The sequence below is a fragment of the Lactuca serriola genome, chromosome 8 (genome assembly GCF_051521515.1).
Source record: "Lactuca serriola cultivar US96UC23 chromosome 8, Lser_US96UC23_V15, whole genome shotgun sequence".
NCBI lineage: Eukaryota > Viridiplantae > Streptophyta > Magnoliopsida > Asterales > Asteraceae > Lactuca > Lactuca serriola.
Window position 1 is genome coordinate 169812933 of NC_136415.1, and position 13204 is coordinate 169826136.

At 35.0% G+C, this 13204-nt stretch overlaps 1 protein-coding gene across 1 annotated transcript; it reads right to left on the minus strand.

Annotated features, from left to right (window-relative positions):
- Positions 1-526: 526 nt before the first annotated feature.
- LOC145068931 (protein UNUSUAL FLORAL ORGANS-like) lies at positions 527-1890 on the minus strand. Its single transcript, XM_079015900.1, has one exon. It carries the CDS (start codon positions 1888-1890, stop codon positions 565-567), a length of 1326 nt encoding a protein of 441 aa, XP_078872026.1. The 3' UTR covers positions 527-564.
- Positions 1891-13204: the final 11314 nt, after the last annotated feature.

Below are 13204 nucleotides of genomic sequence, written 5' to 3' on the forward strand. Positions count from 1 at the left end.
TATATATATATATATATATATATATATATATATATATATATATATATAAAATGCACGTAAGCATGGTCAGTCGCGCATCTTAAAAAGTCATACTAATGTACAATTATGTCATGTGTATTTATAAAGTGTTGTAACAGATATGAATAAGAATCTTCTACCTCAAATCTAGTTAATTTTGGTTTGATGGGAATCTCATATCTATCAACCAACTTTACAAGCTTTTCGAAGCCAAAGAAAACATAAATTAGAAACAACCTCCATGCGTGGCTTGTAGATCATAAATGCTAGATATTAGAGACTTGTTTCGTATTTCTTTAACTTTAATTAAAAGATAATAATATATTTTTCATTTCAAAATAATCCAACATATTCTTGGTCGGAATTAGCATACATACTAAACCAAATACAAACTTAGGTGTATAATTTTTTCTGATACTACGATGGCTTTAATATAACTTGCATATTTAAATATTTTTTAGGTAATGCATTGTAGATTCATGACTAGATTCATCACATAATTAACCCTAAAAAGGCAAGTAGCTGTTACATATATAAAAAAGGAAGCTAAAAGGGATTATTAAGAGTAGACAGCTGATCAAGAAGTCCAGTCACAGGCGTGGCAAGTCTAGGCTCGTATGCAAAACCATTCAACTCGATACCTCCACCGCCGCCGCTAACATAAGGGCACGGAGGAATCCAAACCCATCTTTTCCTTCCAAAATCAAACAGCAACGCCTTCTCCGCTGCCGTTCCCATAATCATCACCACCACAAACTCCCCGTTTCCAACACAAGTGAAACCTCTCCCTCCTTCCAACTCCGTAAACTGCGCATACAACTGCTGCGGCATCCTTTCTATCTCCACCCACGTTGCCCCGCAGCTCTGGAGTGCCCACATTCTTAGACTCCTCGGGACATTGAGCTTGCTCTTCTCCACCGCCGCTAGCAACACCAGCTTCCCTTTGCTTTCAATCAGACTCGGAGACCTCAGAAACCTCCTCATAGGAGCCTGGATCTTACACCACTCGTTTCGCGACATATCGTACCCCAACACACTGAAAGGACTGTAGTTCATGCAGTAGAATTTCCCTGCTGAACCTCCTTGGTGCTGCACGTACACCATCCTGCCAGACTCCAGGCTACACAGCCTAGGCAGAGAAGAAGTGGTGCCCCAGATGGAATAAAAACCACCGAAGTCTACGTGGAAGCTCTCCGTAGTCAAATTCTTGACGGCGTAAGGAGATATCATGTCGTCCCCTGCCACCATAACATCTATTGAAGAGTTTGTTATGGTTACTCCTACAGAAGGGAAAAGTCTAGGCCTCAAGGTAGAAGGAAGTGGAGTCACTAGAGATGAGAAGAGGGGGTTTGAAAGGAGCAGGCCTTTCGAACCTGCTTCATCAGACACCCAACATATGAGTCCACCAGAGGAACACGTGGGAGAAAACCCATGTGGGATTAGTGGGAAAACGAGACGATGCCACGAGAGAGTTTCGGGATCAAAGATGTAACCTTCCTGAGGGACAACGTTATCGGCAGCGGTGGTGGTAATGGTTTTAAAGATGGTGGTGGTGGTGGTGGTGGTTTTAGGTTGAGTGGTTTTTTGTTTGAAGAAGATGAAAAAGTAGGGTTTTGGGTTGATCTGAACATACATTTGAAGGAAGGTGTGAGAGAATAAGAGAGAGTACCATCTCTTGCATACAGATCGAGCTCTGAAGAAGGCAGGCGGTGGCAAGAAGGCGATGATTCGATCAACAAGTCTTTGGGGGAGTTTACTCCATATCCTGCTGTCCATCCATGGAGAGATTGTGGTGGTAGTGGTGTTGTTGGTGGCGAAAGGATAAGAAAACGGAAAGGTGGTGACATAGTGGGTGTGATCAAAAGCTTCCATAGGAAAGTTATGGTTTTGGGAGGCAATTAATGAATTAGGAAAGTTAAGGTTGTTCTAAAGGGAGTGAGTGTGTGGTTCAAGTGGTGGTTGGTCTTAAATTCAGTGGAGATTATATAAAGAGAAGTAGTAGTAGTGATAGCGAAGAACTAAAGAGGAAATGAAGAAAAAGGCGTTAGGGTTGCCTCTATTTTCCGTCGTCTTCTTGAATGCAGTTGTGATTATATAGGAGCACCTGGACAGAAGTAAACATAGAGGAGTAGAAGCGAGAAGATGGAAAAAAGGGGTTGTCAGGTGGGTGAGTCTGATGGATGCATCTATCAATTCAGTGTTTTCATGTCAATGGCCGAGGAAGAAAGGACAAGTACTACAGAGTGGAGGAGGTGAATTGATTAGAAGATTGACAGTAAACACACGTCGGCTCTAGACAGCATGGTTAATACTTATATACTTCTTCCTTACACACTTAACGTCAGGAGATTTGGGCTGGATACGTTCTTGGTAATTTAAATAAGGTATCTTCACAAAAGTTACCACGTTTTTCTTTTTAATACTCAAAGAAATTCAACGAAATTTATATTCTTTATATTCCAACCTTATTGTTCACACACAAACACACAAAACATATAAATTAAAATCAACTTTATTAGAATGAAATGATTGTTTTACTCATTGTTGCATTTGAGGTACCTTAATAAAATGAATATTTATTTTTAAAGGGAAAAATGCTTAGGAGGGTAATTACCTTTTATCCGTGTTCACATATTGACAACTTCTTCTTTTTTATACATAATAAAGCAACTAACTTGTTTTAACTGTTTAAATTACACCAATATTATCGGCCAATACCTGTTTTAACCGGTAACTCAAACGGAAAATGACTTAGGAGGGTAACCACCTCTTATCCATGTTCACATATTGGAAACTTTTTATTATTTGTACATAAGAAAGCAACTGACTTGTTTTAACTGTGTAACATCCCAAAAATCATGATAAAAAATTTCGTTTTTAATTTAATACTAAAACCATAATTGTTAAACCATTAATTTAATATTCCGGCATCGGGCCTCGCCCAACATCAGGTCCCTCCTGGCATCGAGCCTCGCTCGGTATACAGATCTGTCTCTTTTAGGCTCTGCCTGTCTCCGGGCCTCGTCCGCTAAACACATAGAATCATATAACATGCTAACACATAAAGAAAAACATACTCTATTGTATTCATGTCCTAAGAAACACTCTGCTAATAATGAGATACGGAACATCGTCCGTACTCAGCTAGTGATGAGATACGGGACCTCGCCCACATTCACCTCCCTACCAGAAACATACAAGTATCACACAGACAACAAGTATAATCTAACATGCAAACATTCCTCGGGCACCCGCCGACATCGGACCTTGGTCTGGAATAACATACTAGCATACAATGCCTAGGGCTAACCCCCGGGTCTTCCTACTCATAGACTACATGGGCTGGCATTGTGGCCTTAGATCCATTCACACAGTGAGGAGACTCACCTTGCACTGCTGAAGCCCTGACTAGAACTAGCTGAGTACGGACGAAGTTCCATATCTCATTATTAGCAGAATATGTTTCTTAGGACAGAGATATAGTAGAGTATGTTTCTTTATGTGTTAGCATGTTATATGATTGTATGTGTTTAGCGGGCGGGGCCCGGACATAGGCGGGGCCTAAAAGAGACAAATATGTATACCGAGTGGGGTTCGATGCCAGGCGGGGCCTGATGCCGGGCGGGGCCCGATGCTGGAGTATTAAATTAATGGTTTGACAATTATGGTTTTAGTATTAAATTAAAAACGAAATTTTTGGTCATGATTTTTGAGATGTTACACAGTTAAAACAAGTTAGTTGTTTTCTTATGTACAAAAAATAAGAAGTTGTCAATATGTGAACACGGATAAGAGGTAGTTACCCTCCTAAGTCATTTTCCGTTTGAGTTACCGGTTAAAACAGGTATTAGCCGGTAATATTGGTGTTATTTAAACAGTTAAAACAAGTTAGTTGCTTTATTATGTACAAAAAATAAGAAGTTGCCAATATGTGAACACGGATAAGAGGTAGTTACCCTCCTAAGTCATTTTCCCATTTTTAAAACTAGGTTATTATTTTAGAACAAATAAAAAGGAAACATTAACTATTAATATGAGACCTAAAGAGTATTTTACGAAAATAACTATCCAATCTTAATAAAAAAACGACCAAGGAGAGTAATAAGTAGAGCGCAATGAATTTTTGATTTTATTTATATTTATTTATTTATTTATTATGTTATTTACTATCTAACTTATTGACACTAATTATATACTCATTCGACTCGGTGGTGTATTCTAGCCCTGTCGAAAATACCCATTATCTGAATTACCGATCTGATTTTTTTGGGTATTGGGTAAATTTTTTCGGGTAATCGGGTAACCCGATTTTTTTCAGGTCGGGTATTGGATATGTTTGTTGGGTTTCGAGTATACCCGAATTATTTTAAAAATCTTTTTTTTTTCTCGTAAAATTTGTACTCTGTATTAGGTATTTGATCCGGTTTAAACTAATCATTATTGTAAAAATGAATCTCTTTTATTGTGGAAGTATGGCACCAACAATATTAAAAACATTTGTTTATATGTCACCATATTCTTTAAAGCTTAATTGTTTTTTAGATTATAGTTTTTATTGTAACTAACAAACTCATTATATTGACGAAACTTCAAAACATGGCAAAACTTATGACTACAATTATCTTAAACATTTTAAACTTTTAAACTAAGATCTTTAATTATTTTTTTTTAACATCTTATTAGATTAGATTAAGCTATTAAAAGATTACTTTATATTTCAAGTATTATTGACTAAAAAATCTTAATGTTCAAAGTTTGACTAACTTCGTTTATGCCTCGTTTGTTTATATAAACAAGACTAATAGAGCACGACATATTTATTTCATTAAATTTATTTTCAGGTTTCATTCAAAAAAATTAAATATTTCGGGTAATACCCGAATTACCCATACCCGACCAACTACCCGAATTATCCAAACCCGAATTACCCGAACTTAATTTGGGTCAGGTAACGGGTAATTTTTTTAACAAGAAAAACCCGAATTACCCGAAACCCGAAAATATTACCCGATCAACACCCCTAGTGTATTCATTGGTGTAGGTTATAAGGATAATAAATGAATAAATTCTACAAATTGAACGATATGGGTAAAAGAAGGAAGAGACTAGATGTGAACAAAATCAAAATTACATTATTTTCATAAATGGTCACCATGGTTTTTCATATTCTGAATTTAGGTCCTTAACTTTTTTTTTTTCGTGGAATATCGTCGTGGTTTCAGTTTCTATCGTAATTAGTCCCTAGGCCATATAAAATAAATTCTTTATGCATTTTATATTTGTAACTGTTTTAAAGTAAAATACAGAAATTGTCCCTATGGTTTGATTAGATTCAGACTTTTGATCCAACTTTTGAAAAATTGACAAATGGCTCATCTTGAAACTTCTATGAGAAAACTGGAATCTCAAGGAAAACTACGATAAAAAACCGAGCAAAATCCGAAGCACAATTTGTTCGCCATTACCTTGAGAAATAGGAAAGAATATGAGGCCCCAAGCACACCTGAGGAAAAAGAAGAATAAATAGTGTTTGAAAAAGAATAAACAGAGACTGTGAAGGAAACTCCAAGACCAGCAAATACAATTCAAAGAGAGATAAAAATCATTCCACTATTTCCATCAAGACTAAGGAGCACAAAATGTGAAAGAGAAGATCAAAATATCATAGACAACTTTAGAAAGGTTGATATAAATGTCCATATAATTTATGCAATTAAACAAGTTTAACGGTATGAAAATTTTCTCAAATAACTTTGTACATTAAAGAAAAGGTTAAAAGGTAATGACACGTAAAAGTTAGCAAAAACATTTTAGCAAATTTACAAAAAGGGTTGCCCCAAAGTGCAAAGATGTTGGTTTCTTCATGATTCTTTGAAAATAGAGAAACCTTGATTTTCAAAAACATTAAATTTGGGACACTTAAAGAAAACCAAGATAACCTTATAGTTGGTTGATCATTCGACAATATTCTCAAAAGGTATATCGGAAGAAGTTATAATCTAAATGGATGAATTGATTTTTCCTGTCAAATTTTATTTATTTTAGATATCGTAAATCATGATGACGCATCAAACAAAAATTCAATCATATTAGGAATGACGTTTTTAAAAACCGCAAAAGCTAAAATTAACGGTTTTAATGATACTCTTTCCATGAAAATTGATGATGAAGTGATTAATTTTAATATACATGATGCTTTATGATATCCGACTAACATATCTTATGTAAATTGTTTTGAGGCCATCGAACATCTAACTAGAATTGCTTTGAATTGTCTAACCCCCATTTTGCAAGCTTTAGTTTTAGACAGAAGTTTAAGTGATAAATCAACAAAATAACTTACTAAAAAGTTCAAACTCGGGGAGGAGTTGATGGAAGTTGAAAATATCAAGCATGCACAAAAAAGAACAAGATACACAACACTAGAAAAAGAATCGTGTGATACAAATCCAAAGTTTATTCATTCTACTGTTAGTGTACCAAAACTGAAAACGATGATACATTATGAAGGTTTGGGAGTGAAAGATAAAGTAGTTGAGATGATGGAGTGACCAACCTACACCACTTTAAATTCTAAAGTGAAAAGTTGAGCCAACGACTTTAAAATATTACGTTTATCGGGAAGCAACCCCGATCAGATTTACTTTTTTGTGTTCATTTCAATAAAAATGAATTATTTATACTACAAGTATGTTCCGAATGTTTTTCATACTCCAAAATTTAAGCAAGGGAAAGGTTTGAAAGGAAGAAGACTTATCATAGCACATGATGTGTGTAAAACCAACTAGTTTTAATCCTACTAACTTAAACACAAAGACAAACACACGAAAGGCAGTGTACCTATCGATTAGCAGTTTAGTTAAGATAAATAGGGTATCGAACACAGGGAACGGTAAACAATTAAAATAAATGCTAATATTATCTAAATAAAAGAAGTATTAGAAAGGGGGTTTTCTCTAGTTTTGCAAGACTAGAAACTTAAACAATTAAGTAAAACTTAAACTAAGAAACTAAGAGCTAAACAAATAAAAATCAACTAAATTCAATAATTAAGGAGACTTCTATTTAGGTTCGAATCATTTATTCATATGGTTGATTTTATGACAAGTGCAATGGATTAATTGACATTGGCTACCGATTAGTGTGATTAGGTTCACGTTCGCTATTACTAATCCTTAGAAAACAAATTAATTCAAGCAGTGATCAGTTGATTAAACCAATGAGTTTCCTAGTTTATTGATTCGGGTTAAGTAAGACTTGTAATTAACTAATCAAATTGGTGATTCAATTAACCTCTTGTTGATGGTGTATCACACAAGCTCACACATTAATTTACCTATCTTCTAGTTAATTCTAGTTTCACATTCGTTATTCCTAGACATATAACTATATTGTCACATAAATCATATGAAATTTATAACTAAGAGATGTTTATACAACTTAATTACTGATTTATTGTGACAACCCGAAATTTTCTATCCTGTTTAGTCAAACACTTCATTGAAAGTAAAACTCATTCCTGCTGTCATTTAGCACAATTTGGAGCCTGTTTGAGTGTTCTGAGCCTTGTACACTTAAGGGATAAGTGTCGCGGTTTATCTGCTGGAACTATAGTACAAAGAACAAGGCTGAAACACCTTGACCAGGAGTTCACGACCACCACAATGGAGTTTACGGCCGTAAACTCCATGTGGGCGGTAAACTCCACCTTATATGATCAAGTGAAGGCCATTTGTTCATTCTTTTCTTTTCCTTAGCTGATTTCCTCCCAAATCCTCTCAACTATCATCCCGATCTTCATCCCCGATCTTACTTGACTAGTAAGTTTCTTGTCCTTATTAGTTGATATCTTACTTGATCTAGTGATCTTACATGATTTCATCCTTGAAATCATTCCATTTATGTAGATCTTCAAGTTTCACCAAGAACACCAAGAACACACACTGGTGTTCTTGGCCAAAACCGACCATTCAAGCTCCTAGATCGTAAGTACTCTTGTTCTAACTCGTTGTACACTAGGTTTAACATGTTTAGGCCTTAGAAACATCAAGAATCAAAGGATGAATGAGAGTTTACGACCAAGGATCTCCCAAGGCCGTAAACTCCCTATAAGGGTGCAATGATGCCCTCTTTTCCTTCCTTATGCCCAGAACTTAGTCTAGAACCAACCACCATTGAACTAGGGACTTCAAACATCGATATGGTACTTCATACCATGAGTTTACGTCCGTAAACTCATGGGGAAGTGGTCCCCAAGCCGTAAACTCAAGTTAAGGCCAATTCTTGGATCTTAAACTCACCTAGCCTCTTGTTTAACCTTGGAACACTTAACCACTTAAGATATCATACCTTCAAGACTCTAAATAAGACCCTTTAGAGAGTTTACGGCCAGGATTAAACTCCCCTGGACCGCAAACTCCATTAAGTATGGTCCATGGGCCATAAACTCAATAGCAATGTCTTGCACTCCTTTGTTGCAACCCAATGGCCTCCTAACACTTTGACAAAAGTGTTTTCCACACATTAGGGTGTTTATAATTGTCTAATTAGCATTATAATCACTAATTATATTCATACATATGTCTTCATATGTTATTAGGATCATTGTGTGTGTTCAAGTCTTCACTGGACACCTAGCACTGTCCGACACTTCCATACGATCCACTCATTACAGGCGAGTTCATACCCCTTAATTAACCTTTTAAATGTTTTTAAATGTTTATAAATGCTTTTATAGGGGGGAATACAAGTTGAATTATGCTAGTTATTACATCAATCACATGTGATTAATAACTAGCAAGCAAATGGATTTATTACACTTTTAGTTGTTTTACTTAGTATACTACTTCGAAATGATTGCTCAAAACATTTTTACATGTTAAACTCTTTATCAAACTGTCTTACATACTTTATCTTTCCTTTCAAACTCCGTTACATTTGTATTTCAAACAAATGATTTCTTATACTTAAAATTGTTCTTATGAAACAAACTGTTTTCAAAATCGTTTTATAAGCTGACATCAAGTCATCAATTCTTATTTATTAAACTTTTTAAAGGTTTTACAAAAATTCTTTTATGCTTTTATATTGACAATTTCATGCCTATATATGTATAGTTATATAAGCAATGTTTAAATGACTTAGGACTGCTAGCTTGCTTTAATTCCTTTTCCTTGTTTGGATGTGGCCTTAGGGTATCGGCTATTTGTCTGAATGTCATCTAAATATTAGTTATATATTATGTATACATATATAGACATAAAAGTTCTATCAGTCCATTCAGTACCTTTGAGTAGCAAAGGCATACTTTCGGTTATACACGTACATTACTAGTAACTATAATAGGTATAGTTAGGAGATACTACTTACTATTCCAAGTAAAAGGAATCACACAAGAGTCAGTTCATTCATGAGTCTATACTAATACATTACATATAATTACAAGAGAGACAATTACAGAGAATACTATAACAGAGATAGTAGACAGAGCATACTATAACAAAGAATACTAGATACTAATGCATACTATAGGAAGAGATACTATTCATACTATATGAATAGATATTTATACTTACTATACGGGACTTACCATTCCACACATGGCTAATAGCTACAGTGGGAAAATGCACGTCGACGGATGTCTACGGTTGTACTGTTCGGTGAGTTTCCACGCCGTGAATATCCTAGTACAAAAGGATACGATTACAATAATTATATTATTTCCTTATTACCTTTATTTTGTGTCACATTCACATAATCGATGAGGTAGACTAGATTTGAATAATAATAATTATTACTTCAGTAATTAATACAAATAATACTGTAGCACACATATACATTTTCCCATTATATTCAAATTGTGATCTTCTCACATAAAGGGTAATATAAAACTATATTTTGGTAATGATAGTCATACTTGGGAAAAGCTTTCATTTTTTTACAAAGAGACAAACATACAAAACAGTCGAGTCTTGGTAGAAGATTACTTTTTATATTAGTAGAAAATATAGGATTTTTTAGGAGTTTTCAAACATATACAAAACTTTACATTGTTCAAATACAAACTTTTTCACCAAACACTTACTAGTCTTTTCTTTACAGTTTTACAAAGCAATGACAACTAAAATACTTATGAATTCACCAGCTTTATGCTGATCTACACTTTCAAAATAACTTATATTCTCAGGTCACCAGTAGACAGGTACAACGACCAGGTGTTGTGAAGACGGAGCAGTTAAGACTCGTCTTTTATTTTGATTATTCTTTATGTTGTTTTATTCTATGAATGAACACACTTGTATTTAAAATTATACTATTAATGCAATGGATGATGTTGTTGCTTGTTTACTACTTTGCATTGCTGTGATACTTTACATGACGTCCTCCGCCCCAGAACGTTTCCGCCGTTCTTGGTTTTGGGGTGTGACATTTATTAACAGAGAATAGTTGTTATTAACATATGAGGTTCTTTAACAAGATTAACAAAACAATATCACCAATTAAAATTAATCCTAACCATAAAATCAAACCATAATCATAAAATCATCCATCCTAAACAAAAGGTATGAGTTTTAGCTCATGATTACAGCAGAAACAAGCTCAAAAACGAAATCAATTGGGAAAAACATAGTTCAAACAAGAGATTAGGTAAAGAGTAAACTTGATTTTGCCTTGATTCTCCTTAAAATTGAATGTAGGGTTGATTCCTTCGCTTCCCACGCTCCAGCAATACCTTTAGTCGACAATTGGCCTCCAAGGGTTCCTCTATATGCTAGGGTATCGGGCAGGAATGCCCTTTATATAGATTTTCACAAAACAGAGGTGACTCGTAGAGTCCGTCACTTAAAACCCGTGTACGACACGTCAGCGACTCCAGAACCGCGAAAGTTCGAAGTGACTCTTCGATTTGAGGCCCAACTCGTTGAGTCCGTTTGGAATCTACATTTTCTCAAATATGAAAGTCGTCCAAAATTGTGTCTAGTTTTCAGAACATTTTGAATCTCATCAATCGGAGTTACGGTTCATGAGATATGGCCAAAACACTGACGAGGGGTCAAGCTGTCCAACAACATCCTTCTTTCTTCAAAATCCAAGATCCAAGCCTCCAATCGCTAGTTCCGCTTCCTTTTCTATCCGAGCATGTCATTGTTGCTGAAAAATGAAATTCTAAACTAATTAAGCTACTTTTGTTCATTAAATGAGATAAAATCAACATAAAGTATTAAGATAATGCATTAATTTTATAACTAAATATGCCCATATCAAAATACCCCACACTTGACTTTTGTTTGCCCCCAAGTAACACTGAATTTTAGCACACCAATATCACATACGACAATCCCAATCAAACCCAACCATTATGTCAAGACCGCAACACATGCATTTGTGTCTAAAATTTTTCCTAAGGAACCCCCATACTCTAAATACTCACAATCCTCATAAACACTCTCCCACTTCTTTTGAACAACGCTTATTTTATGCATCCCTCCAATCCATCCGCAGAAAACTGCCTAACCTCAAGGTATTTTTGGTCAAACAACCCAAGCATACATAATCTAGAAAAAAATTACAACTTTTTTTCGATACCACTATGGAGCTCTTTGGAATTCTTCACTTCTTTGATAATCCGACTTTAATTTCCTGGAATTCACCACCTTTTGGTTTTTGGTATCTTTAATTATTTGAATCTTCGAAATTTTGATCTTTTGATCTTCACTTTGATTGTTCCAAAATTCTTACAACTTTTCTTGTAATTCTCTCTCATTTTTTTTCCTTTTAACATGTAAATCACTTTTTTTCACTCAAATCATACATGCTTAAGCAGGGGCGCTCAACTTCAACCTTTATCGGTTAAAGTATTAGTCTTCCTGGATACATTTCAAGTACACGATGCTAAATTTATCGCATCCTTCAAACTAAGCGAGGTTGTGTTTTTGTCTCATGATTTCACTAGAATAAAAGGGGCTACAAATGTATTATAACATATATTGGCTCAACTAAACATTTAGGTCCTCAAAGAATCATCAAACACAATACTAGCATGAATCCTAATTGCTTTACCAAAATTTTCTAATTTCGCCCTAGCAATTTTAATCCAAATTTTTATAAATTATACCAAAAATTTCAACTAATGTAACCAACCCCCTACCCCACACTTAATTCATGCAATGTCCCCATTGCATGTTATGCATGATAAAGAACATAAGTAAAGAGAGAATTGGAACAAACTCCCCTGGTGTCACAACTAGCATTTTTGCTAAGAAATTCTACCCTCATGCAATCATTCACCTAGTGTAATAACTTGTACTCTAAGTGAATACTATACTCTATTCTCATTCAAATATATCTCATATGTTCAAATAAGGGTTGGAAACCCTAGAAATCCCGACTCAAGTTCATTATGGACTATGATTCTCTTATTGAGCCTAATGGGCCAATAAGTATCCAAACCGACTATTGTGGGCCTAGGACCCTTGAATGGGCTTTAAATGGACCCACATTCATACAAATTTAACATTTTGGGCCATGAGGTCCTAAAATAATCCATTTTATCTCTAATAGGCCTTATTGGGCCATAAATTATTCCATTTGCCCTAATGGGCCGTAAGTCCTTTTAATTGGGCTTTATAATTTTGAATAAGCCAAGAATGGGCCCAAAACCATTTCCTTCCCATTCTTTTAGCCCATTATCGACCCACACAAATGAAAATGAAAGAGGGTTTGATTTAAAACTTGACAACTCAAAATTGTCCATCATATATCTAGAAAATCACATACTTCTAGACATCTATTATCTTTCATGCAAACTTCCTTAAATATCTTCTCCTCCTCTCTCTATTCTCGGACAAAAGAACACCAACACACAAACATTTCTCAACTTCAAACTCTCTCAATTATTCTCTCAAGAACTCTCATCTCCTTCCTCTAAATTTCGAGTTTTGGAGTGTAGTTTCAAGAGTATCTTCACCTAGATCATCATCTTTGGTAAGTTTTTTCTTAGATCTATGATTTAACTTCTTTATTTCTTCAAAAATCTCCTCTTACCACCATATTTCATGGATCATGTTCATTAGAACCATCAAAGTTCAAAAACCTCCTCAAGAGGCTTGCTAAAGTCGAGATCTCTTCATTTCTTCATCAAAATCCGAAATCTTCAAAGAAGGTGAGTTCATACCCCTTGTTTTCT